This window comes from Loxodonta africana, chromosome 11 (assembly GCF_030014295.1).
Source record: "Loxodonta africana isolate mLoxAfr1 chromosome 11, mLoxAfr1.hap2, whole genome shotgun sequence".
Classification (NCBI taxonomy): Eukaryota; Metazoa; Chordata; class Mammalia; order Proboscidea; family Elephantidae; genus Loxodonta; species Loxodonta africana.
The window spans coordinates 51,949,761-51,976,447 of record NC_087352.1 but is presented as its reverse complement, the minus strand read 5'-3'; the positions used below and the strand labels follow the sequence as shown (position 1 = coordinate 51,976,447).

At 37.3% G+C, this 26,687-nt stretch overlaps 1 protein-coding gene across 17 annotated transcripts in view; it reads right to left on the bottom strand.

Moving 5' to 3' along the window:
- Window positions 1–26,687, bottom strand: part of TCF4 (transcription factor 4) — a 392,330-nt gene that overhangs the window by 103,838 nt on the left and 261,805 nt on the right. Inside the window, exon 1 of one of the 17 annotated variants that reach the window (XM_010586726.3) lies at window positions 6,016–6,649. The exons of 14 other annotated variants lie outside the window; for them this stretch is intronic. In XM_010586726.3, coding sequence (XP_010585028.1) covers window positions 6,016–6,084 — 69 coding nt within the window. In that variant the 5' untranslated portion in view covers window positions 6,085–6,649. Of the gene's footprint in view, window positions 1–5,611; window positions 5,790–6,015; window positions 6,650–26,687 lie in introns of those variants that run through there. 2 more of the 17 variants (XM_003406291.4, XM_064294482.1) reach the window with 2 other exon arrangements.

The window sequence follows — 26,687 nt, the reverse complement described above, 5'->3', positions numbered from 1 at the left end:
TCAATAAAATGTCTACAATGCTACGATAATGTGCCAGATAGTTTTTTACAGATTCTAAAATGTTAAAAAGCCTCCAAATAGGAAGTTTTCTGAAAATTTCATTAAGAAAATTTTAGCAGATCACTATATATTTCAATTATAAAATACAATAATTTTATAGAGGTATCTCTTTCAGTTTTACCACTATTCATCCTTTATATAAATTATTGCTTTTTTAAAAAAAAAGACTGCCATTTTCTGAATAGATTATAAATATTTCATGAGCACACAGAGGTTCAAATCTTTTTATTATAATCAATAATGTTTGCCACATATAACTTTACCCTATGTTACTTCAGAGTTAATGCTTAAATTATTAAGGACTACTTTAAACCCTATCAAATATACAAAAATTTTCAAAGAAACCTAAAGTTCTTTGTAAACTGTGCAGACTGTTCAAAATGCATTTTTTTTTTAAATCCTGATAATATTGGAGAGGGAAAAAAAAACCTGGTTAACTTGTGTTTGTGTATGTGTCCTAAAATTATCACAGTGACAAGACACGCATTTAGATTTGATACGAGGAGCAGACATATGTCTCCACTGCATTTTCTTAAGATAAAAGTAAATCTGAATTCTAACAACTTTCAAAATTGCTACAAGTCATACTTAAAATCTATATATGTTAAATAGGTGAGTAAATAGGATTTTTTTTTTTTTTTTTTAGTGGCTTCCTGATAGCAGGTTGCTGACCTACATAGTGATCTAATGATACTGGAATATTTTCCTTTTCTTAATTGCATAACAGTGACAGAAGTTTCACATAGTTTCAAACAACATAATGATGACATGTAACAATGTCTAAAATCAAGCCATGATAAAAGCCATCTTAAAAAAAGTTATTAGAAATCACTAATCCCCAAGCCTCTGTAGTGGTACTGCAATTTGAGTAAAAAAAGAAAAAAAAAAAAAATAGGGAGTATAATGCAAACCACATTTATAGTGGAACAGGAAACAAACAATTCTTCAGCACAATTTCCTGTAGATCAGTTGGAAAGGTATTTAAAGACTGTACCAGCTATTAGAACTCTTTTTTTTTTTTTTCTGGGCACTTTTCTCCCCAGTCCTTTTCCCCCTATTTGGAAGTCCGTCTTCCTAATTCTCCTTGGAACAATACCATCACCTAGCTATAAGGCTGCTTATTAATTATCAACACTATATTCAAAATGGTCAGTCCTGCCAGAAATTAGGGATTAAATAAAATTAACCAAATATGAAACTGACCCATATTTTCTTCCTAAGAAATGAGACTCAGAGAAATGTTCAAACTGGCATCTGTGAATCTCACGTAGGGATTTTCCAAATTTAATCAGAGGCAGGAGAGCAAGATGTAGCCACGATATAAAGATTAAGCATCTGGTGAATTTTTACCAGTTTAAACCCAAACAAGAAAATCAACATCATTTTGTTTAAGCAATGAAGCATAGAAGAAAAAAATTAAATTTTCACTGTTATATCAAAGTGGGTAAATTTAAGTGCTTTAGTATGTCAACGATACTGTAGTTCACCAAAAGGAAGCTTTTCCTACATGCTTTTTCGTTGATGTATTTTGCTTTGTTGAATCAGTGGGGAGTTGAAAAATGTTAGTTTGTGACCTAGGCCAATTTTTGCTCTATGATAGCAATTAAACAATAATTTTAAAAAGTAATGTGCGTGTACTGGCTATGTTCATTTATAATCATGATTTGAAAATATTAAGTATATGAAATTTTTTTTTTTTTTAAATACCAGGTACAATTTGCATAGTTGATACACTACAGAAAACTTTAAAACAAAGTGGCTCCCTACGCGCGTGGCTATTGGAACCAACCGCAAGGTTTGTAAAGAAAGAGCTGTGTGTAAAATGGACTGAAAGATGTTATTACTGATGTCATTTAAATGTTAATCCTTTTATGTTAGCATTTCCTATAGTACATGAAAAAAGAGAAGCTAAACATTTCATATCCTAAATGTTAGCTTTTAAAAATTTAGGTTGCTGACTGAGGTTGCCACTATTTAGAGGAAAACTTTCTTCTAAGAATGCATTCCTAAATGGAGAGATGCTGATATTCAAATGTTTCCATTTTTCACCTGAAGCAGGAATCGTGAAATTATTATTATTATTTTGGCCCTGATATCAGAAATAATTAACATCCACTTTCATTCTTGAACTTTACAAAGTTGAAAAGCTGCATAATATGACCAGCAGTCAGAATATAAACATGAAAAGCTCATTACCATTTACTTTCTGAGATTTGATGACTTGACAAATAACTATTTCAAAACAACTAGTTTGAAACATGGTTTGAAGCTTGTTAGTATAAAGCAAAAAGAGCAATTACAATAATTATAGGTTTCTCTATACGGTTTAACACATGCACATGCTGGTGAGAGCTGATGATGTGATCTTAAATTACCATTAGGAGGAAATTTCGCCACTTTTGTTTTCAATTTCATTTGCCATAATTTTATCTTTGTGGAATGGCTATATTTTTAGAGATGTGGAATTTGACCAAATAATTACTTATTAAAATTCTTGTTCACTGAAGATGTAAGCAGTGATAAAAATCCAAATTTAAGGCTTCAACTATACTTACTGCAGATCAGGTACTGCCTAATACTGTTTACAGCCTGAATGAGGACAGACACAGCGGCAAAATTTGATATAAGCTTGTCATCACAACACTTAAACTGTACTGATTTTCTCTGGTAAAAAAAAAATTAAAAAGAAAAAAACTCTCTTGCAGTTAAGGGGTCAAGCTGTAACATTTTTATTTTGCTGAGGTTGGGATTCATTTGTATTTAAACCTCTAATCCATGCAAGGGGAGGGGGGGTGCATCACAAAAATTATTTGGACAAGTTCATTAAATTCTCACCTGAAAATGGAGCTGATTTTTTAAAATACATTCTGTTTTATATTCACAATTTCTGCTTTGACAGCTCTTGGGTTAAGATTTTTAATAGGTTTTTGTTTTATGAAGTCCACATTTCAGGACAGGTACGGCCTTTTGCAGAGAGAAGGAAAGAATTTGTTGTGGGATATGGTCATGGAACCAATTCATAAGTCAAGGTAATAGAAAACCTACGTTTTCCTTTGTTTGTCCTAAAATATTACTGATGATGATATTTCTCTTGGTAGGAGGTTGGAAGAAGACTGATTTTACAAATCTTATAGTTGCCACTTCAAAAAGCAGAAATCATAATTGTTACAATGCTTAATTGTACTCTTCCCACAACCGAAAATCACAGTGTTTTGGAATGATCTTACATTTTTCTTCTTTTGTTTATTCACAGGGAAAACCTGCTTCCTCTGGCCTCTCTCAGTTCAGAGAGTTCACAAACTGAATTTAAACAAGTAATTGACTTGTCACTGGGGGAAAAAAAGAAGGAATTCAGTGCTGTGTTGTCTTCAGAGAAAAACTTGTACAGCAAATAGCTGACCACACTTAACTCCAACAATTTAGGTTAAAACACAAATCAGCCATACCCACACAGGCACACAAAAGCGCAGAGATACTCAGCCCACAGCCAGTGAAACTCGACAAATGTAAAGTCTCTTCGATAGGCGTTCTGAACAATTAACGTATGGTATACACAATCTCCACAAGATGTCTGGCACCAAATCAAAAGCTGCTGAATGCAGAATTAGAGCCAGTACAATACACACTGTAGAATAAACGAAAATCTGCTGCCCCACTATATGCACGAAGGCGTTTTAAAAAATGGTAGAGAGTTGGCCCGGTCCAAGGAACAAGCGCAACTGGCCCTTGCCGTCTCGTCTGTTTCACAACGCTAAAATGAAGGACTGATCCATCGATGGTCTTAAAAGCTTTCTGCTGGTGTTCCAAATGGCTATTTTTTTCCCCTCATTATAATGTATGTACAATTTGCCTCTTTCTAGTGTTGGAATCAATAGAGATACACATCACCAGATTTGTTTTTAATAAACGCCTTAAAACAGTTCCTATAAATACATTTCCTGTGACAGAGCGATCTTGATTTTATGAGTATCATCCTCTCAAAAAAAAAAAAAAAAAAAAATCTAACAACCAAAATATTTGGCAACTGAGAGGGCATATTAGTGATATGATGTCATATTCAGCATTTTCTTATGGTAGAGGCAACTGGCACGCTGTGGGAATGAAAGACGAATTTAAAAATTCCTTTTGGCTAAAAGGGAGTTAAAATGTCCTAAACTTAAATTCTGTCAATTCAGCCTTTTAAGACACAAAATTAAAAATTAAGAGCTAAAAATCGTAACATCACTGGCAATCTCTAAAGATAAAACCACAGAAACTTATACTCATTGTAATTCTCTTCTAATGTGTAAGGGCCATATCATTCCTCAATCTATTTTACTGCTTTAGAGGCACTTCTGCTTACTGACTATGATAGTACCATTCATGAAATTTTCATTAAAAATACTTTAAAATTAAAGGTCCTGACTATATTATGTATGGGAATGTAAAAAAGATAATGGTCAAACGTCTTAATAACTATATGTGCTGAGTAACAACTGCAAATCAGGCACTTGTTCACAAAAATGTTACATAACTCTTTTATGTTTACTGATTTAAGCACTTGATTCGACCAATTCACAACGTCAGCCATTTGTTTTAAAATGATAATTCCTTACCACATTTAACTAGTATTGTAATTACACACTATGTTCTTTGAAACAAAAGACAAAACCAGGATAGTTTCATGAACTTTTGATGATTTACTTGTATTTTCCCAAAACAAAAGTAAATGATATTATTTTAACAGTTGCCCATTCATAAAAGTGACTTTTGAATGAAATTATTAATCTTTCTAAACCCTCAAACACTTGTGTGTGTATGCATTCCAGTATATGCTGAGCTAGAAATAACCGTTATGCATACATCCGTATGTATATACACTCACATGTACAGACCGCCACAGACACATGTTCAGTTCGTTTGCTCCAATCGCTACAGCTGAATTGGGCCTTAGTGAAAGCTCTGATCGGTCCCTTTTGGCCCAACTATCACACTCTGATTAGGATCAATCCAAATGGAAGTTCAAAGTACACAAAGAGAGCAGTTTATAAATGGCTGCTTTTCACTTTCCCCATTCTTCTTTTCTATTGTAAAATAATAAATTTTTTGCTCCTCTATCACCCAACAACTGTTCCCAAGAGCTCCACATACCGATTTGAAAATATTGAAATCCTTTTCCTTCAGAGGGCCGAGCCAGAGAAAAAAAAATAATAAACCTCCAGATGGCAAGTATAAACCTTCTGCCGGGGTTATGCACAAAATACCAGACACTTTTTTTTTTTTCTTAAATAAATCATTTCTGTTGGAAGGGGGAAAAACTGAAGAAAGAAGCCACACAACACAAATAACTTACAACAATATTGTTATATGCATGAATGGATCCATGTTTTTTTTTTTCTTTTTTGAGTTAAAAAAGAAAAAAAATCTTTTACCTACTTTTTAATTAGGTGTCTCAGTTTTGTCTTTTCTCTATTTAACCTCTCAGCTTCTCTCCACTAAATCCATTCCACTGAGGCTTCCAACTTATTAAGACTCTAGATATCACAAAACCTCAGTCCAATGAGAAACTTACCCCAAATTTCCTCTCAGCCTAACTTGGGCTTTTTCTCTAGCAGCTTCACAAGACTGCTCCTCATATCTGCTTTTTTCTTTCAAACAATCATTTGGAAGGAACGAGAATTTTCCAAAAGTCTTTTTTCATCTGACCAACTCCCAAGTTTACCTGATTGTAAACTTTCGCTCTTAAGATCCACTTTCTAAAGCTCTGAACGCATCTATTTTTCTGCTTGGCGGGGGGGGGGGGGGGGAGGCAAAAATACTACCCTAGAATTGGCAAATATTAAATATTTCATGGCACCCAGTAAGGTGCGGCAGTCCTGCACAACTTTGCAAACCATAATCATAATCACCGCCTAGGATGCTCATCCCAGCGACAATAAAACTTGTCCAAAGCCCCCTCGCAGCCGGTCCGCTTACCGCTTTCCCATTATAGTAGTACATCAAAGAGTTGCCGCCCATGCCTGGGATTGTGTATGCGCAGTACATGGTCTCGGCTTCTTTTTTCTCCTCTGTCCCACTCTAACAACTTTTATTTCAAACTCGCTGTCCCTTTTTTCACAACAATTCCTTCAGTTGCATTTTCCCATATGGCCGGGCCAAGCGTGGTGAATATGCAAAGCAGGAAGAGACCATTCCTGGCGGGCGGGGGAGGCGGCGGCGCTGCTGTCAGCCGCTCAAGTGCGCGCAGGAGCTGGAAGGCGGCCCGGCCCTGATGGCTCCGATCCCTAATGCAGACGCGAGATCGCCGCAACTTTTCCGAGGGGTTTTATGAGTTCCTCGAATAATGCCGATTCTTACAAATTTCTGCAGTCTTCACTTTTTTTTTTTTTTTTTTGTTCGAGGCCCCCTTTTCTTCTCTAAAATTTCCACTCAACTGCCTTAGGGTAAAAGTGGAACAGGGTCCATTATTGAGCAGAATACAAATGCAGTTAATTGACTCCCCCTCTCTCTCTCTCCCTCTCTTTCTTTTTTGTTTTAATTTGATTAAAAAGCGAGTGGCAGGAAGGGAATCGTATGATGCACATCTAATAACTCCGCCATCTGTCTCTGCTGCTGGCTAGCTCCCAGCATTGTACGCAGCTGCCTGAGAACTCGACTTGGAGAAAGGGGAGGGAAAGGGGAGGAAGAAGGAAAAAAAAAAAAAAACCTCACCACGGCTCTGACCTCGCTCAAAAGGAGAGAGGGGCAGTGTTTTCTGACTGCTTGGTCAACAACCTACAAAACGGGGTTGCGGAACCAAACAGAGTAGCAGTCCGGGGCACCAGGGCACGGTGGGCATGGTGGGAGCCGTGAACTTGACCTCGCCACGCCGCAGACGTGCGTGTGGTTAAGGTCGAGCCAGGGAACGGAAAGCGAGGATGCTCCCCGCACAGGGGCCTGGCACCCCAAATAGGCACTCTCTCAGGTCTGAAGTTTGGTGCTTTCGCTGTGGTTTTGGATAATCCACCCCGAACTTAACGCTGTTTGTTTGCTGGTTTCTAAAGCAAGACTATTGGTATATCCGAACCTCCGAATGATTTACAGCTGTCAATTCCTAAAAGGCACCTCAGAGACATCTGCACATTTTCAGAGTTTTGCATCATTCAAGTGGCCCAATTTCTGCATACACGTTTTAACGCGTATTCCACGCACATTTTTACTAAACTCCAATGGAAAATTAGAAACTTCCATTTAAGTGATTAGGGGAAGACCTTCCTTCACCTTTGTTGATCACAACTGAAAAAAATCAAATCTCAATTGCAACGTTTCTAACAAGCGAATGGATTTATTTATTGGATATATATATATATATGATACACACATATATATCCAACCAACAAAAAGAAGGGGGAAGGAACAAACAAAAAATAAATAAAAAGGAAAGAAAGAAGGGGGGGCACTATGGGCAGCTTTGAGCTTGCCAAATGCAGAGCATCACAGGAAAGGAGGGCCTCTGGGAATTGATCCCAAATGAAACTAAATCATTTGCATATGCCGAAGCAAATGCCATCCGAGCATACATCTATTCTCAAGAATCAACTTTAATAATTCAAAGCACCTATTTCCTTACAACTCAACATGGTAACACACACAGTATTAATAAACAACGAGGGATTGTGGTGTCCGTTCTGAAGAGCAAAGCCTTGGCCAACAGTTGAAAGTTTCCCCCACACTCCTAAAATAAACACACGCACTACGGGTGTACACACACACACACACACATATCGAAAGCCCAGAGGTTTGTCTAACTCACTTGCTCTGCATTTATTCGGAAGGTCCCCAGAGGTTTGTGTAAACAGTACTTGAATTATAATCACACATTTCATTCAAATTTCATGCTTTGAGGATTTTTTCCTCATTAGAACAGTTAGTTGTCAATCTGACAGGATCACATTTGTAACCTTTAAACCACCCTCAGTGTTTAATACACAAGGCCAGGGTATCCACCTAAGAGAAGGACAGTGTGTAAAACCACTATTTAGAGAAGAGGCTGGGATTTAAAGAGACACAAGGCGGGGGGAGGTGGTATTTGTTCCTTTGTTGTTCTTACGGAAACCCCACACTTGTAAGGCTGTTTCTAGATCCTGCCTAACTTTTCACAGAAGAACTGTTAGAAAGATTCCTTAACTATTTGATAAATAACCATCAAGTGTCACCTAGATTAAATGCCTTTTCTTATGTATTTTGTAAACATGATTGCCTTTCTGTTAATTATGTACGTATAAACAAATTGTTCATACTTTAATTAGCGACAACTCGTACTTTTAAAATTAAATCCCTCGTTTCTTTTTAATATATCTTTAACACATACATAAATATTTAATCCAAGATGAAATAGATTTTTTAAACCCTGAAAAAAGAGCACGTAGACTCCAAAGTTAAACTGGGGCTAGAACATTAAGCTTCTGGGCTTTATTAACTAATGAAAAGGAGTCTGAAACTTCAAAAGTAAAAATGTACAATGAATGACCGAGACCTACTACTTTGAAAGCTAATCTAGGAATTACAGCCAGTGAGACACTAAACATATTATCCCCCAGTGATGTTTGGCTTTTGGTTTGCTGACCTTGGAGTACATTTCAATCACAGTACTCAAATCAGTGGCTTGTCAACTGAGACAAGAAGTTTTCTTTGTGACAAAAATATCACCCATGATAAATTTTTAGTGTGATGCATGGGGAGTAAGCACCCAACTATAAGAACAACTGAAGCTATATGCATAAATCCATGTGTTTTTAAAATAATTTTAAACGAAGTCTTAATACTTAAGGGGCCTTGAACTGGCCTGTCGTTTCATAAACACTGGTTTACATCAGTGTATAATTTGGCAAGTTACCTAACTAGCAGTAGCTAAGCAAAAGAGCAATTTGTATCATCAAAATGATAGGGAATACTAGGTGGTTAGCCACCCCAAACAGGAACCCACCGCTCTCTGTGGTGGTTGGTTACAAAGCATGATTGAAGACACTAGTGGTAGGCATGTATTTTTCTCTGCTACTTAGGGAAGAAAATGTCTTACACTAAAATTGATTGTTTAGAAGTACTGACGTCTTAAAAGACATCCACACTATTCTTACCTTCTTCTAAATCTAAATTTTACAGTTACTTTTTTTTATATTCTGAAAAGTCCCTGACAGATATGCTTGAGGTGAGATAGGATAGGGGGCATGCATCTGCAGCTGTTACAAGAAATGTGGGGGATATCTGACCAGAAGTGTCTCTACGTCATGGGTACAGTGCCACAGCAATAAAAATGTGTGGAATGGATGAGTGACTGCATTAAAAAATAAGTAAAGATTCAAATTCTACACCCTTGAGTGAAGAGCCTCAGATTTCCATATTCATTTATTTCACAAACAATTATTTAATGAGCACCAACTCTGGGGTAAGCCCTATCCTGAGAGTGCACAGGCATAAGAGACATGTCTACCAAGCTTCTTGGCCTCAGAGGTCTGACTGTGGAGCCCTTGCATGAAATGGAAAACTAGGGCTGAAGAATAATGCTTTAATTGTGAAGTAGGGGTGGGGATGCTGTCCAGTCGATTCCAATTCATAGCAACCCCGTATGACAGAGTAGAACTGCCTCAAAAGGTTTTCATGGCTGTAATCTCTATAAAAGCAGATTGCCAGGTCTTTCTCCCTCAGAGCCCCTGGGTGGGTTCAAACCACCAATCTTTTGGTTAGCAGCTGAGCACTTAACCATTGTGCCACAAGGGCTCCTTAAGTAGGGATAACTGGAAATATATTAAACAAATTGGACAAAAAACCATTACAGGGTAAAGAACTAAACTATTCACTCTCAACCACAGATCTCCTTAAAGTGATTGTAACACTGGCTGGAATAAAGACTGAAGCATTACTGTGGTTACTGCCCAAACAAATCCCTGCCCCGAGTCCCCCCATACACAGTGGCATTTCAATGCTCAGAATAGACCGGGTGCTCAATAAATATGGGTTGAATAAATGAACGATGGCCACGAGGAGGAAATATCATTTTCCCTCCAAAAAACCAAACCAAACCCATTGCCATCAAGTCGATTCTGACTCATAGCGACTCTACAGGACAGAGTAGAACCGCCCCATGGGATTTCCAAGGAGCGCCTGGTGGATTTGAACTGCTGACCTTTTAGTTAGCAGCCATAGTACTTCACCACTATGCCACCAGGGTTTCCATTTTCCCTCCAGAATATTATATAGAACTTGAACAACTCCATGTTTCTGATTATGTTCTGTTTTTTTCCATATAACACTTGCTTATTTCTGTAATGCTGATCCCTTCTGCCTAGCGTATCTACACAACGTACTCCAAGGAAAATAATGATATTCGTCGATATACAATGATTACATAATATGAATCAGCAATCCTATAAATTATCATCTAAGGTAAATATCTACCTCATCAACGAAACATCTGACAAATCAAACAGTAATTAATACATGTATAACTGTTGCTGTGGAGTTGATTCCAATTCATGGTGACCCCACGTGTGTCAGAGTAGAATTGGACTCCACAGGGATTTCAATGGATGTGATCTCTCGGGAGTAGTTCGCCAGGCCTTTCTTTCATGGCACCACTGGGTGGACTGGAACCGCCAAACTTTAGGTTTGTAGTCAACCACAAACCATTTGCACCACCCAGGGACCTTAATATATATATATATATGTAAACCAAAACCAAACCCAATGCCGTCGAGTTGATTCCGACTCATAGTGACTCTATAGGACAGAGTAGAGCTGCCCCACAGGGTTTCCAAGGAGCAGCTTGGTGGATTTGAACTGCCTTTTGGTTAGAGGTGAAGCGCTTAACCGCTACACCACCAGAAAAAAAAAAAAAAAGGCCCAGTAATATATGTATAGCGATATATGTATAAATAATAGTGATACACAATTTAAAGAATACACAAATGCCTTCACTTGTTTAATCTTTATAACCACTGGTCTGTAATAGGTATTATCATTCCCACTTTAAAGATAGAGAATGAAGGCTCAAAGCACCTTACATCACACTACACAGACCACAAGGCTACTAAGATGGTGGGATAAGGGCGTGAAAGGAGCGGTTATAAAACTGAGGGTGAGAGGTATCTGTGTGAGCATCACAACCTTACTACTCCCCTGCAATATGACTGTGGACAAGCTATACCACAGGCTTCAGTTTGGGTTCCCTCTTCTACTTAACACATGTGTTTAAGACTTCAATGAAAGGACACCTATTCAACAGATAGATCAGAGGCACGTCACACATGATTGTGCACCTCCTTGACGTCCCCCCTGCGCTCCTTCTATGCTCTAGTGCCTTCAAGAGCAGTGGTAAAACACCTCCAACTAAAGTAGACTTACCTAACAGAAGCCTACTAGATTGAGGAAAAAAAAAAAGTATAAAAATATAACACCATGCTAAACTCTTACTACCAAGCCATGGTATCAAATCACACATCTTTTTAGAGTATCCCTCACCACTGCCCTGAGAAATACATACAGTTAGATCTGAAAAATAAAATTTCTACTGGTGCTTTAATCTCCAAGTCTGTGTTCCCGTATTTGCCCATAAGTGATTACTGAAATTTGCTAAATCAGTTAAATTAGGTTATCTAAACTACCCTTACCCGTTGAAAAAAGAAGGTATTAAAAGCATAGTTTATTTGGAAGCTAAATTCATTTTTTTTCTGTCCAGTAGGAGTCACTATAAACAAGACATATAATCCCCAAACTAAATTAATTCAGAGTTTATTTAGTAAACACATAGGAATATTACAAAATTTTATAAGGAATGATGATAGCTTATACCAAAGGAGTGGTTAATGTTTAATATCCAACTTAAACTACAACAGGAAAAACCCCTATTAGGTAAGAATAAAACTTTATGAAAGAATGAACTGTCAAAAGGAGGATACAGACACACGCACACAAACACACACACAGACACACACCACAGTGAAAGATAGACACATTGTAATAAGACTTTTTTCTAAGGACTGTATCTTGAGCCATCGTTTCAATCTAACAGTGAATACCAACAGACTTCCTGTATATAAATTCCTATATTTGTTCTGATATCAAGACCTACAGAATGTAAAGTAACTATGTTCTTTTAATAAACAACTATGATTTATATTTAGTATATTTATGGACTCTACAAAGGCATCTGACTGTGTGGATCATAACAAATTATGGATAACTGTACGAAGAATGGGAATTTCAGAACACTTAAACTGCGCTCATGCGGAACCTGTGAACAGACCAAGGGAGCAGTCACTTGAACAGAACAAGGAGATACTGTGTGGTTTAAAAATCAGGAAAGGTATGTGTCAGGGTTGTATCCTTTCACCATACTTTTTGAATCTGTATGCTGAACAAATAATTGGAGAAGCTGGACTATATGAAGAAGAACTCAGCATCAGGATTGGAGGAAGACTCATTAACAACCTGTGTCAGGCAGATGGCATAACCTTGCTTGCTGAAAGTGAAGAGGGTTTGAAGCATTTGCTGAAGATCAAACACCACAGCTTTCAGTATGGATTACACCTCAACATAAAGAAAACAAAATTCCTCACAACTGGACCAATAAGCAGTATCATGAGAAAATACTGAAAATGTCAAGGATTTCATTTTATTTGGATTGGCAATTAATCCTCATAGAAGCAGCATTCAAGAAATCAAATGATGCACTGCACTGGGCAAATCTGCTGCAAAAGACCTCTTTCAAGTATTAAAAAGCAAAGATGTCATTTTGAGCTCTGAGGTACACCTGCCCCAAGCCATGGAATTTTCAATTGCCTCACATGCATGGGAAAGCTGGACGATGAATAAGGAAGACTGAAGAAGAACTGATGCCTTTGAATTCTGATGTTGGTGAAGAATACTGAATACACCATTGCCTGCCAGAAAAATGAACAAATCTTGGAAGAAGTACAGCCAGAATGCTCCTTAGCAGCAAGGATGACAATATTTCATCTTATATATATATATATATTTTTTTTTTTTTTTTACTTTGGACATGCTATTAGGAGGGATCAGTCCCTACAGAAGGACATCATGCTTGGTAAAGTAGAGGGTCAGAGAAAAAGAGGAAGACCCTCAATGAGATAGAATGACACAGTGGCTGCAGCAATGGGCTCATGCATTACAACAATTGGGAGGATGGTGCAGGATTGGGCAGCGTTTCATTCTGTTATAAGTAGGATCTCTGAGTCAAAACCAACTCCATGGCACCCAACATTAACACAACAAAAACAATACAGACAAATTTAATATGGACGATGCTTCCAGCACTGAAAAGTATCAAAATATCATGGACTGTGAAACCTAATTTGTATTTGTAGCTTTATCGATAATTTCCTATGTTATCTTAAATTGGCTCTTTTTTTTTTTTTTTTTAAATGGACAGGGTTCCTATGCAGCCATCCAAATGGTTTATCACATGATCAAGTTTTTTTTTTTTTTTTTTGTGGCTGAGCAGATAGCTTGTAGTCATACCAATTATACTATAATTCATGCTGATTGCTAAGGTCTAAGTGATATGGGCTTTTTTTTTTTTTTAAACCAGACTTTGGTTCCATGGAAATCCTGTTAGCATAGTGGTTAAGTGCTATGGCTGTTATCCAGAAGGTTGGCAGTTCGAATCCACCGGGAGCTCCTTGGAAACTCTTACGTGGCAGTTCTGCTCTGTCCTATAGGGTTGCTATAAGTCGGAATTGACTCGACAGCAACGGGTTTGGTTTGGTTCCATAAACATTTGACTCCTATCTTTCTGTGGTACTGTTTCCCTTGAGAAGAAAGGAAGTTTCTCATTTTTCTTTATACCAATAAAAACTTACACAGTCATATACCATTTTGGAGAAATATAGCAGCATGCAAAATAAATGGAAAAGCCAAAGTCTTGACTTATATTTGATTAAATCTGGTTAGATTCACTTTCCACGCCCCACCCCCGACTTTTCCACATATTTTTCCATTTCTGTGGTAAAGAATACAATGAGTATATTCCATTAACGCCATGAACATAACCAAAAAAACCCAAACCCGTTGCCGTTGAGTCGATTTCTACTCACAACGACCCTACAGGAAAGAGTAGAACTGCCCCATAGGTCTTTCAAGGAGTGCCTGGTGGATTCGAACTGCTAAGCTCTTAACCACTATACCACTATACCACTACCTTCTGCAAAACACAACAAGCCAGAGATTTGAAATGGCATCACCCTGGAATGGGGCACGGGAACATGTATACAATGGAATATGTGCTATGGCTAAGCTGATACCACATTGAGAAAAGCACACCCTAAGGAAAGAACAATTCAAGGACAGACTCTATAGACCTTTTTATATTTAAATACACATGGAACTTTACTTCTCCCTTCCTCAATTTCATGCAAAGACATGTGATTTTCAAAGTCATAAATTTGCTCTACTACCAAATATCTCAAATATTAATGAAATTAGGCAAAGATAGTACAACTGATACTTTTGAAGACTACAAGACACATTTTATTTAAGGAGAAAAGACTTCATTACTCTTTTTATTTTTCTGTGGGATATCAATCTCTTTCCCCTGAGATATGTGGAATGTTCTCAAAGAAAAAAAAAAACTTAATCCTAACCCAGTGTAATCCATATCGAGTCCCCAAGTCTGACATAAAAACAAACCTTTTCTATTTTGGTACAACGAAGTAGCATCACACTGGACAATGTAAGAACAGGGATGGAGGAAGTTGACTCAGATTGCTGCACTTCCTAGATGCAGAGAGCTGGTGGGCTTACCACAACCACCTGAATCAAATGAAAGGAGGTAAGAATTGTTTTTTCCGTCAAAATGGTGCACATGTAAAATGAATTCCCAAAAAGTTGAAGGGGGAAATCCTGGGTATGTTTGTTTGCATGGATGAAGAATTCCATTTGAGAAACTTTTGACAACATGGATTGATAAAGCGGATTGGAATCCGGGCACAGGATGTATACAATTTTTTAAAAATCTGGAATAAATATTGGGCTTCCCAATGCGTTACTCAATGATCAGGGGGAAATGGAAAATCACAATGAAAATAATTTTCATTCTAAATAGACTAATTGTCTAGGGTTTATAAACCCCCTATGGGGTGGGAATTCTAACAATTTCCTGAGGTTTTTAACTGTTGATTACATTTAATTGTTTGACATTGTAGAGGAAGTAGAACACCAAATTGCTGGGCAGTGAACAAATAATTTTCAAATACTTTCATGACTATCTCTGATAAACACTCAGAATGAGAAGAGTAGGTAAAAAGAATGAAAAACACGTTTTAAAATGGAAGTAAGTGGTAATACAAGGATAGCATCCTATGAATATCCGTTGTTTAAGTGCCTATTTCAAGTTCCTGTTTTATAAAGCTTCTGCCCAAAATATTCTTTTGTGTTACTGGAAACCAGCCACTTTGAGCAAGAATTGATGGCATTTCAAGGAAGAAGATGCAGCAGATTTAAGTTCACCCACGGATGGTTGACAGCCTAAAGCTTAAGCTGATCATTGTTCCATTCCTGACCTAACTGCTGTTTTTCATACAACACTGACTCAAAATGACCTTGAATTTTATCTACTTAGTTAAAAAAAAAAAATCTTCATGCTGTTAATCTAAGCACTTAAATACCTACCCACCCCTCCCCCCATAAACACAGAGGCAATCATAAAGGGACAAGCGAAAGAAAGGTTGCATCATCATCCATTAAGAGAGAAGAGCTAATAGCATATTCCATGAGGAACCTAAAAGAAATAAAAAAAAAAAAAAAAAGGTGCAATTGAGGAAAACTCTGGGCTTCTAAATTAAACAGAAATTGATTCAAAAGCTTTCACTGAACCAAGTAGCATTAAAATAGGAATTGTTTGGCAAAAACTTAGGTCAACTGACTCAGGTGTAGGTTACCCACTACCATTGAGTGGATTCCAACTCATAGCAGCTCTATAGGACAGAGTAGAACTGCCCCCATAGGGATTCCAAGGAGCGGATGGTGGATCTGAACTGCTAACCTTTTGGTTAGCAGCTGTAGCTCTGAACCACTATGCCACCAGGGTTTCCAGGGTCAGAAGTGTCAAAAAGGTCATTAAAACCATACGGCAGTAATGGTCTTATTTCCATTCATTTATGCTTGGGCAAAAACTGATTTCAAACAAATGTCTTCACAGTTATCAACTGGCATTACTGTTAACAGTGTCAAATTGACAGAGGCAGGAAAGTTGCCTCTTTGTTTGACAGGCGTTTTTGTTTTCTAAGATACCAGTGTTTTGCCTTCTTCAAACATGATTTTCAAATGTATTCAGAACATAGGACTTACATGTTTCTTTGTATGAGTCAAAATCCCAAAGAGGTGAACTCCTCCATCCCTACCCCCAGTTGACAATTTCCTTTAGTACAGAATGTGACAAGTTCTCTGACATTTGTTCACAGGGTCATGCAAGCCATGTTCTTTATGGGTTTGAGCACCTACTTAACTTTATTTCCACCATAGAGAAAACATGTACATGCAAGACTAGGGTACAGAAAATAAAATAAACCCAAGAGCTCCTCAAGCCATACCCCTTTTGTACATGGGCTATGTCCTTCAAACTTGCTAGTAAAGCTGACTTGTAGATCTTTAACTGATCGACTTCTCATACTTTTCGCAATAAAAATATAAAATATGTATGTGCATTTTTAAAAATTTAAATTTTTTGTGCCCATAAAGTTTTCTAAAAGAGTTAAACATTTCTGTATTCAATCATTATCAATACAATTATTAAATGCGTGAGTATACATTTATGATAATTATTAAACATGAGAAAAAAATTTAATTAAACTGTCTTTTTGTGTTTTAGAGACTTCCAACAGAGCTAACATTTCTGATTCACCAAACTAGTAAGTGAGAATGAGACCCCCTTCCTTACCACCTGCCCTCTTGTGGTGGTGGCTGGTCCCTGGGTGGTTCAAACAGTTTGTGCATGACTGGTAACCAAAAGGTTAGTGGTTCAAACCCATCCAGTGGTGCCACAGAAGAAAAGGACTGGCCATTTGCTTCCGTTAAGATCGCTGTTGTTGTTAGGTGCTGTCGAGTCAATTCTGATGCATAGTGACCCCATGTGACAGGCTAGAACTGCCTCACAGGCTTTCCTAGGCTGTTACTGTTACAGAAGCAGGTTGCCGCCTGGTCTTTTTCTTACAGAGCCACGAGTGGGTTTAAACAGCCAACTTTTCAGTTAGTTGCCTGCGCTTAACCATTGTGCCACCAAGACTCTTTTCCATAAAGATTACGGCCAAGAAAACCCTATGGAGCAATTCTATTTCTATAACACATGGGGTCACCAGGAGTTGTAATCAACTTGACGGCACAAGACCACAGAAGATAATGTAGAGGTGATAAGCTAAGACTTTCGCTTAAGTTCTGGTTTAATTTCTAACAGCTGTATAAATCTGAGCAACTTCTAGCTTATCTAAATTTTAGTTTCATTATACATAAATGAGCCTCAAATAAATAAGCATTAAATTGTAACTGTGATTTTTTTTTTCCCAATTCTAAAATTCTGTGACTTATGCTTTTACTATACTGAAATATCTCTGGATAATCAATCTCTGAAAATATAAAGACAATTGAAAGTTGCTTCTGGAGTTGACCAAGCAAGAGCTCAACGACAGTCTCTGTGATTTCCAAAGAGGAGACAGCTAGACAGAAGCTCAGCTGACTATCTGTGGCCATTGTCTTAATTATGCTAGATCAGCAACTCTCCAATATCCAGCATCTAGTTCTATAGTCGCTTCCAGATAAGGACCAAGCCACAACGTAGGATTCTCCAGTACAGTTTAATAGCACAAATTTTTGCTAAATAAATCATGCATCTACCTGACTGCCCCAAATCATAAATTTCTAATGTAAATAAATACTATAAAGAGAAAAGATGACAAGCTTTCTTTGCCCCAACCTCCAACATAATAACATGCACATAATAGGAGTACGATCACATTTTTGCTCATCAAGTGACTGAGGAACAAAAAGAGATTTATTTCCTTCCTTTCCATAATGGGAGCCCTAGTGGCAGAGTGGTTGAGAGCTCAGGCTGCTAACCAAAAGGTCGGCAGTTTGAATCTACCAGCCGCTCCTTGGAAACCCTATGGGGCAATTCTACTCTGTTCTACAAGTAGACTCGATGGCAACGAGTTTGTTTTTTGTTTTTGTTTTTCCATAATGACAAGAAGCATCAAGCCCAGAGAAATGATGATTCGTCAGAAAAACACAATATTATAGCCAGCTGTAACTCCAATTTGAGAAGTCAAGTCTTCACGAAATGGAAAAAAACAGGCTTATAATTAGACACAAGATTTCAAATAGATCTATGTCTACTTTACACTGATAAAACATACCCAGTGCCCAATGCCGTCGATAAAACATACACACAAACAATTATGATAAAATTTTCCCTACTCTTTAAACGTCCTAATTATTACTTTTCATTTCCCGAGCCTGGCCTTGCCCCACTGCTGCTTGAGATTAGGGATGGACCAAGTCTTACTTGCTGGGCTGGCAGAGGACATACTCATTGACACGTACACTTCACAGACGGGGGGCTTGGAGCATCTAATTTACCTTCCCTTCCCTTATATGGTATGCCTATTTTCTCCATGGAATAATTAATAGTGCCAACAATATGCCAAAGATATAAAAAGGGATACAAGCATTGCCACTTTTGAGAGGTGATACTGTTATGCCACTTAGTATGTGTGATGCAGACTCCTATTTGTTTCATATACTCCTTCATTTTTCTTGGAAGGTCCCCTTACCTAGTTAATCTTTATTGTACTTTTAAAATTCAATTTTATCAACATTTTCTTAGAGGGACACTGTATTCTCCTGTGGCCGGGCATTATTTCCTAATGACTTGGAAGAAAACAAAACAAAGGAGCAGGTGCTTTCCATGTCATTTCCACATACATAACTATTTTGTTGTTCCTTCCAAAACACTGCATTTTTAGGCACTGCAGGAAAAAAAAAAAAAAAAAAACTTTTTCAAAAAACTCCTTTTGTTTCATTGATAATAGAAATATGCTGATAGTGCAGAACCTCACCTAAAAACTATAATAAATCACGTGGTTGATTCCATCTCTATATTATATATTGTATTGCTTTCATGGGCTACGTGCTTACAGTCTTTAGAATATGTTCGCAATTATTGAACTTTCAAGAGTTTTATAATCTCTGTATTTATTAGTCTCCAAGGCAGATCAGGGGTGCTGGGGCCATATAAAGTATTATAAAATGAATTCTTCCTCGGACACCTACTCATGGTCATATGTATCTTTGTACAAAACTTCACAGTGGCAGGAACTTGGGTCCACTGCTGGGTCCCATCCAGAAAGCCTAGCACATAACCTGCTGATTCCAATTCACAGCGGCCCTATAGGATAGAGCAGGGCTGCCCCCAGAGAATTTCCAAGGAGCAGATGGTGGATTTGAAATGCCAACTTTTTGGTTAGCAAGCTGAGCTCTTAACCACCATGGCACCAAGGCTCCAAGTAGGTGTTCAATAAATATGTGCTGAAGTATTCCTGTTTAGCACCTGGCCCAGGAACTTACACAAGCAAAACTTAGTAACTGCTGATTTTTTTTTATTTGATACTTGAGCTTTAAGCTGATGAAGTGCTAAGTGAGTATGTGATGCTACCCACAATTTCTTGTTGTCATCAGATCAGGGTCTCTTATTGGGGAATTATAGACCCCTTTTGAGAATCTGATAGATAATATACTCTCTTGCCTCTGTTACCTCTGTGATATAAACATTTGATGAATAGAGTTTTGGTAACTAGAACTGTAAAAGAATGGCACTAACATTATGTAAAGACAGGTTATACCTGTCTTTACATAATGTTACACCTGGATACCCAGAAGCCATGTCTTTTAAGAAATAAGCTTAATGGGTTAAGTCTACCAAAATTTTACAAAGTATAAACAAACAGTGGGTGCAGCGGTTAAGAGCTACAGCTGCTAACGAGCCGCTCCTTGGAAACCTTATAGGGCATTTCTACTCTGTCTATCCTATAGGGTCACTATGAGTCGGAATCAACTGGATGGGAAGATTGGGTTTTGTTTTGTTTTTTGGTATACAAACAGTTAATACAGTTTAAATGTCCTTAACTAAAAAGTATTTTGGCTGAAAGCAGACCTTAACATAAGTTATCATCCTAGTTGTTTTTAAGTTCCCTATCTTACTGATATTATCACAGAGACACCTGGTAGTACTGCAATAGTTAAGGATCTGCCCAGGTTTCCTTTATAATTCCTAATTTTCAGATGTTTATAAAGGAAATTGCAAGAATCTTAAATTTGCTATGCAGAGTTGTCTGTACAAATGCAAATTTCATCTTTCTCTTTACATGGTTTTAAGACAAAAAATTCAGAACTGCTAAGTCATTTTGAATCATACCGTACATAGAAATAGACTGTCTTAATACTTGAGATGTTTTATCGTTATTATCTATGGCTCTTGCCAAAAAGAAATGCAGGAACAAAAAACTCCTCAACTCACCTCCGCATCTTCCAATATACCTTAATTTCTCTGAATAAAATGCAGGTGCTTCATTTCAAGCATGGCCCAGTGAATGACATTTAAAAACAAAATCTTGGAAAACGGCTATGATGCTTAACATGTTGACATTTCACAGTGCTTGGGGCCTTGGAAGAAGCTCGGCCATGCCACCCCCACTGTGTAATACATTTAATCCGGACTGTCTGTAATCTGAACTGTGATTATCTGTTTTGTAATTTTCAAGGCTGCAAGGCCCCAGTTAAACCGAAAGGCTGACTGAGCTTAATTTTCCAGTGAATATTGTTTTTGCTTTCTGTTGCTGAGTTTGGAGCACAGCCATGCAAAGTGGCCTCAATGAACCAAGGCACAGTCATAGGATAACCACCTCAGAACTTCGCCCTGAGTTCACAAACCATGGGCTACATAGTAATTACATGAACTCCTCCGGAACCAGGAACCAAGACCATTTGCGTGAATTTTTAGCTGGATCTTTGTCAAGTATTATTGATTTAGGTTAATCTCAAGGTATTTTTTTTTCTTTCCTGACTTTACACAGCATTGGACAAGGGCTGAGCCTAATTTCATTTTTTCATCCAATAACTACCATGTTATTTATGTTCCATAAATAAAATGATAATAGTTGGGACAAAAACTGCTAACTCAGTTTTTGCTACTGAGAATAATGTTCTTAATAAAGTTGTTATGTACGTGTGTATATATACATATAAATATATACAGACACATATATATCAGCTTTATTTAGTAAAACCACTATTCTTAATAGTAAAAACAATAAAACATATTCTACATACTTGAAAATACTCTGAAATAACACTTATTAATAAGGTTTATGTTTTGTATTCAGAATTGAATCTTCCTAGTAAATTCACTGTTCAGGTATATTCTGATGAATTATCACAGGAGGAGAAGTTCTGCCACAGTTTCTAACCAAAATCTCTAATTACACGGTTCCAAGATAAATCAAAATGAACCTTAATTTTAAGCATTAAAAACCATGGGTAAAAACACTCAGCAAGAAAATTCCTTTCAGAGAATAGGAATCATAACCTTTTGGCTACCAAAACACAGTTCTAAATGGAAGTACAGTGCCTCCACCTTTCTGGAAATGGAAGCGTACACTTCAAAATAATAATTCAGAAATAAAGCACATGACCCATCAAAAGATATCAGTAATTTGAGTTGCCAAACTGAATTCAGAAATTATGACTGGGCTAGCTTGAAACTAAAATTATTAATAATTCTTCAAAATAATTAACTGCCTATTCTAGAAAACACCTTAATCCTAACCTAGACAAGTGACTACTTAGTAACATCTTCCTCAGTGGCTAAGAGGCACTCAATTTCCACTGTGAAAGAGACCCATTTAAACGGGTTTAATATCAGAATAAACATACTGATAAATTATTCAGATTTTACTTTTCAAATGTGGGGCAAGAGGAAGGTTTGGTGAACCGGCACTGTATTTTAAATTCGATCATGAAATCAATTCTTGGGAATTAAATAATGTTTTAGAACCCAGCCGAGATCCAGATCTGGCTACTGAATGCTGTGTGATGCTCCTGCTCAAAGAACGGAGCACACACATCCGAGCAAAGACAGTGCTGGCCACAGTCGTGGGACTCACACCAAGGGAAACCTGTCCTTAATTTATCCCGCCGTGTGCAGATCTGGCAAGGATCTCCAAACATCATTTACATACCATATGCCCTGAATTACCTAGGCACAATGGCTGTGGATAAATATGATGTTTCGGGTCTATTTTCTTCCTTTATATGTTTTGCAGCTTTCACTCCATTTTCCACATTGCTAAATAATTTAATGCAATATTGCGTGCTGCAAAAGAATGTTTTGCTAAATCAATAAATCGTTCATTTTGCCTTGTGACTAAGGGGAAAAAAATTCCTGAGAGAGGTGACCAGGAGGTACTATTTCTGTTATATAAGATTCAAATAAAGGAAATCAGTTATTTATTCTTTTATGTCTTTTTAACCTTTGTCTCTTTACTTGGCATACAAATGTATAATGTAAGGCATCAAACAGTAAAATAGACAAAAGTCAGGTATTATAACTTCTGTGGAAAATTAGCAAAACTGGACAGTGAGTTTATATATTTAAAAGGAATCCTTAAACATGTATTCTCAATAATTCCTATATTTGTTCCTCTTATAACTAAAAGGCATTATAATTGTCCTGTGCCTTAGTTTCCCTCTCTAACCAATAATGGTATTAATATGAACTTAGTGATATTTGTCCAAATACTCAAATTTAGAGTGATAAGAATGCTCACTCAAACCAAAAAGATCAAAAGCCTAAAAAAGCTTGGAGCAGAACTATGTACATATTTTTTGTTGTGTACTGTAAATTTGACTGCATAAACTTCCAGTTAAAAATGACATTCACACCATCATTTTTAATGGAATATTGCACAATAGGAGTACTCACTGATGCAGGGTAATATAGTGTGATAAGAGTTTAGACATCAAAATAGTAAAAAAAAAAAAAAGAGAAAGAAAATCCAGTTGGTCTTCACTTTAATGAGTAAAATTAAGCTTAAAAAAATTAAATACCTGAGGAATTAATTAAAAGTTAGATATGCATTTTTTCAACTGTGTCAAATCAGGAACATTCATTCTGTAGTCAGTTTCTACTGCAGAGATTTCAATGCTATTACCAAAAAAAAAAAAAAATCTATATTTGACGACAATATACTAGATATATCACACCATTCAAAATGAAATAAAATACCATTTAAATAATTTTATTTATCCTACAGTCGCCCTACTAAATAGGAATTTTTTTTAACATCATTTTTTCTTAATTCTCTTGAGCCCTGGTAAAGAGAGGCAAAAGCCCATCAGCTGCAAAGTATGTGTACATAGGTCATTTCTTGATCTTTAACTACAAAATACAAAGTGATCACATAATTCTCAGCTGTATTTTAAAATAAACAGAAGAGAAGGTGTGTCCATATACTAGTGAGAAATACGTAACAGACAATACAGTAATTTCAGAACACTATGGAACACTTTGCTTTCTTCAGAGGGGAGAAAAAGAAAGACGCTACCACTTGAAGACCGGCAATGAAAGGGTTAACAGACATATGCTGTATAATTAGGAGATGCATTAATGATTATGAATAGTAAATGATTTGGTGCAAAGAAAAAATTTTAGTCAAAGGGACATGTACCTATCTTACATGTTTATTAGTAACTGTATATAACTAGAGAATTCTGATATTAAGAATCTTGCATTATTGGTGTAAATACTTCCAAGGGTACATCAAATTGTAATCTTTCATACGACATCCATCAAACCAGGCTGGAGATTTTGACAAACATTAAACACAGTAAGGAGGCAATTATGTATGCATGATTTAATCTGCAACTAATTAATATGCAAATTTATTCATATGTTAGTTACTAAATTAAAAATGCAAAGAAGCCCTTATGGTGATTCTCGAAATTTTGCACAAACAGAACATTTAAAATGTAAGAAAAATGAAGTTTTTTAGAAACCTATAACACACTTTTAGTGTCTCCAGAACCTGTTGCATTAAGAAGACTCAAAAACATGTGTTTAAAAACTAGACAATAATTTAAAAGGTGTGCTAATTTTATGTGAGAATGTGGGAACAGAAAGGTTAATCAGAATTCTCTCAAACTCTTAAGAGATACACTCTAATTACCAGACAAATGGTATTCTATTTCTAAGCCTCCTTCCTTGTTTTGGGGGTTGCCAGAAGTTGGTCATCTCACTGATATCTTGCACAAATCGTTTGGAGTTTTGAGGGGCATAAATAGTATTTGAAAGCCACCAGATAAATTGCAAATTCCAGGGTAACTTTGAGACCATTTGGTGTTCACTAAACGTACAATTCACTTCTCAAGATGGCAACTCGCTCTTTTTGCCTTTGGGGAACAGCTCTTTGCAAACAGAAAAAAAGGAAGGAAAATCTTGAGGGAGGTTAGAGATTCTCCCAAACTCTCATCCAAATGCATCTTCAAAGAAAATAATACGGCTAACCAAAGAGCAACAACAACCCAGAAAAGCAGAAGGTAATTTCATCTGAATTCAATCTGGCTATTTTTAGCCCTGCATTTTCCAGACAGTCCAAAATGGATTTCAATCTTTTATGTGCAATGAGGGGTGTGGAGTGGTGATAATGTAAAAATATCTTTGGGTGTCTGTATACACGTGAGCATTCGTTCAAGCGCACTATATTACCCCTTGGCACTGTTGCCTTCTGCAGGAATCTGATTTCCCTATGACTTCCTAGTGACCAGCAGCAAGACTTTGTGGATCACCTCTCATCTGATTACCTTTCTCATCGGAAGCCCGGCAACCATGTATCCAGCCTCTGGAGCTGGCACTTGGAACAGCTGTAGTGGCCTCAAGAAATCAACACGAGTCAACTGTATGAGGAAGCACAATAACAGCGTCCACGGCTCTTCCCAGGGCACTGAACTCTCACCCACGTTAAAAAAAAAAAAAACGCCATCAGTCTCATCGCTGCCAAGTGACACACAAAAAGGAAGTTAACCATTGGCTGTTACTTGCATTCACAGTCTGACTCTGATTTCCCAGCTTCCCTTAGCCCATTCTGATGCCAAGAGGACTACAGCTTGCCCATTTCATTTCGACCACGGCAGCCAAAAAAAGCACTGCCCCACCGTGCAACGACAAGCAGTCTGTTTTGATATTAGTACCTCAGTATGCAATAGAAGAGAGTCAGATGTCCCCAAACTACGTGCCCTCCCCTGAGGGCCTCTGTCCCAGCCTTCCTTGGCCAGAGAGATGGAGAGCATGCCACAAATCTCTCTTTTTGAAAGCACTGGGGAGGGCAAGGCACCATCAGCGGGACTCAGACAGAAATGGCGATGAGCTCCGTCTTCTTTTAGGGAGAAGAATTCATGCCCTCAATTCAACACTCAAGCTTAACTGGAAATATTAACTCACATTCTATTCATTCCCTGCCAGCCAGCACACGTGAGCAAACCGAATTATATAAGAAAGGGAGCCTTTTCCTGATATAATTAAATTTTTATAAACATCAGTAAGTAAGCATCAGATTTTCTAGTTTTTCTTTCAGGAAAGGCTAGGGAATATCTGGAGTTTAGAACAATGGATTTTTGTCACCTATACCCAGAGATGGTAGGATGGTAGCAGAACCCTCCCCACCCTCGAGCGCATTCTCAATCCTTTGCTAAATGCCCAGACTCAGACTCTAACCTAGTTTAACCTCTGACTGTGCCTCGTAAGGTTCTCTCCAGCGTGTCATGCTTTTGTGATTTATTCCTATGAATGCGGCATGATCAGGTGAGGATCTCAATTTCTGGGTGTTTCAGGAATTGGAGAGTCACCCAGGTATCTTTCCATTTTAATAGGTGAGTCAATTTTTGTTTTGACCAGAACTGAACATAAAGCTTTTAAAAACTTAAATGTACACATTTATGCATTCATTACACAGTGTTAAATCTAATTTGTTCTTTTTACTGTCACAGGAAGCACATGTTTAAAGCAATCTGTTTCCTCATGTGAATGCTTTCCTGTCTGTTTAAAAAAAATTGCGACACACTTTACCCTGAGTAACCAAGAGGTGATCATAAATATCCCTAAATAGCATTAAACAGATATGAAAGACATTAACACTTTCAGAATGCCAAAGTAGTATTAAAAAAAAAAAAAATTCTAACAGATGCTCCTAGGTCAAAAAGTGAAATGTGTGTTTCCTGAAAAAACACTCTCATCAGAATCATAAATGAACTGTGAGTAGAGAAATGAGGTGTTGCTGAGCAAACCAAAGGATCCTTTTGGTGAGGAATATAAGCAATCCATTGCCAAAGTGCACTTGCCATAAAAACAGCCAAACTGAAATGGAAGTTTGATGAAAACCAATATCCTTTGTAATCCACAAGGTGGCAATGACTACAAATGAGGGGTAGCTAAGTGGGATCTGTCAGGCTTCCCAGAGAAAACTCTATCTTTGTGAACCACAACATGGTTCCGGCTCAGAGGCGGCTGAAGTGCACCAGGAAGTGGACCAGGGCTCACCAGACAATAGGGACCTTTC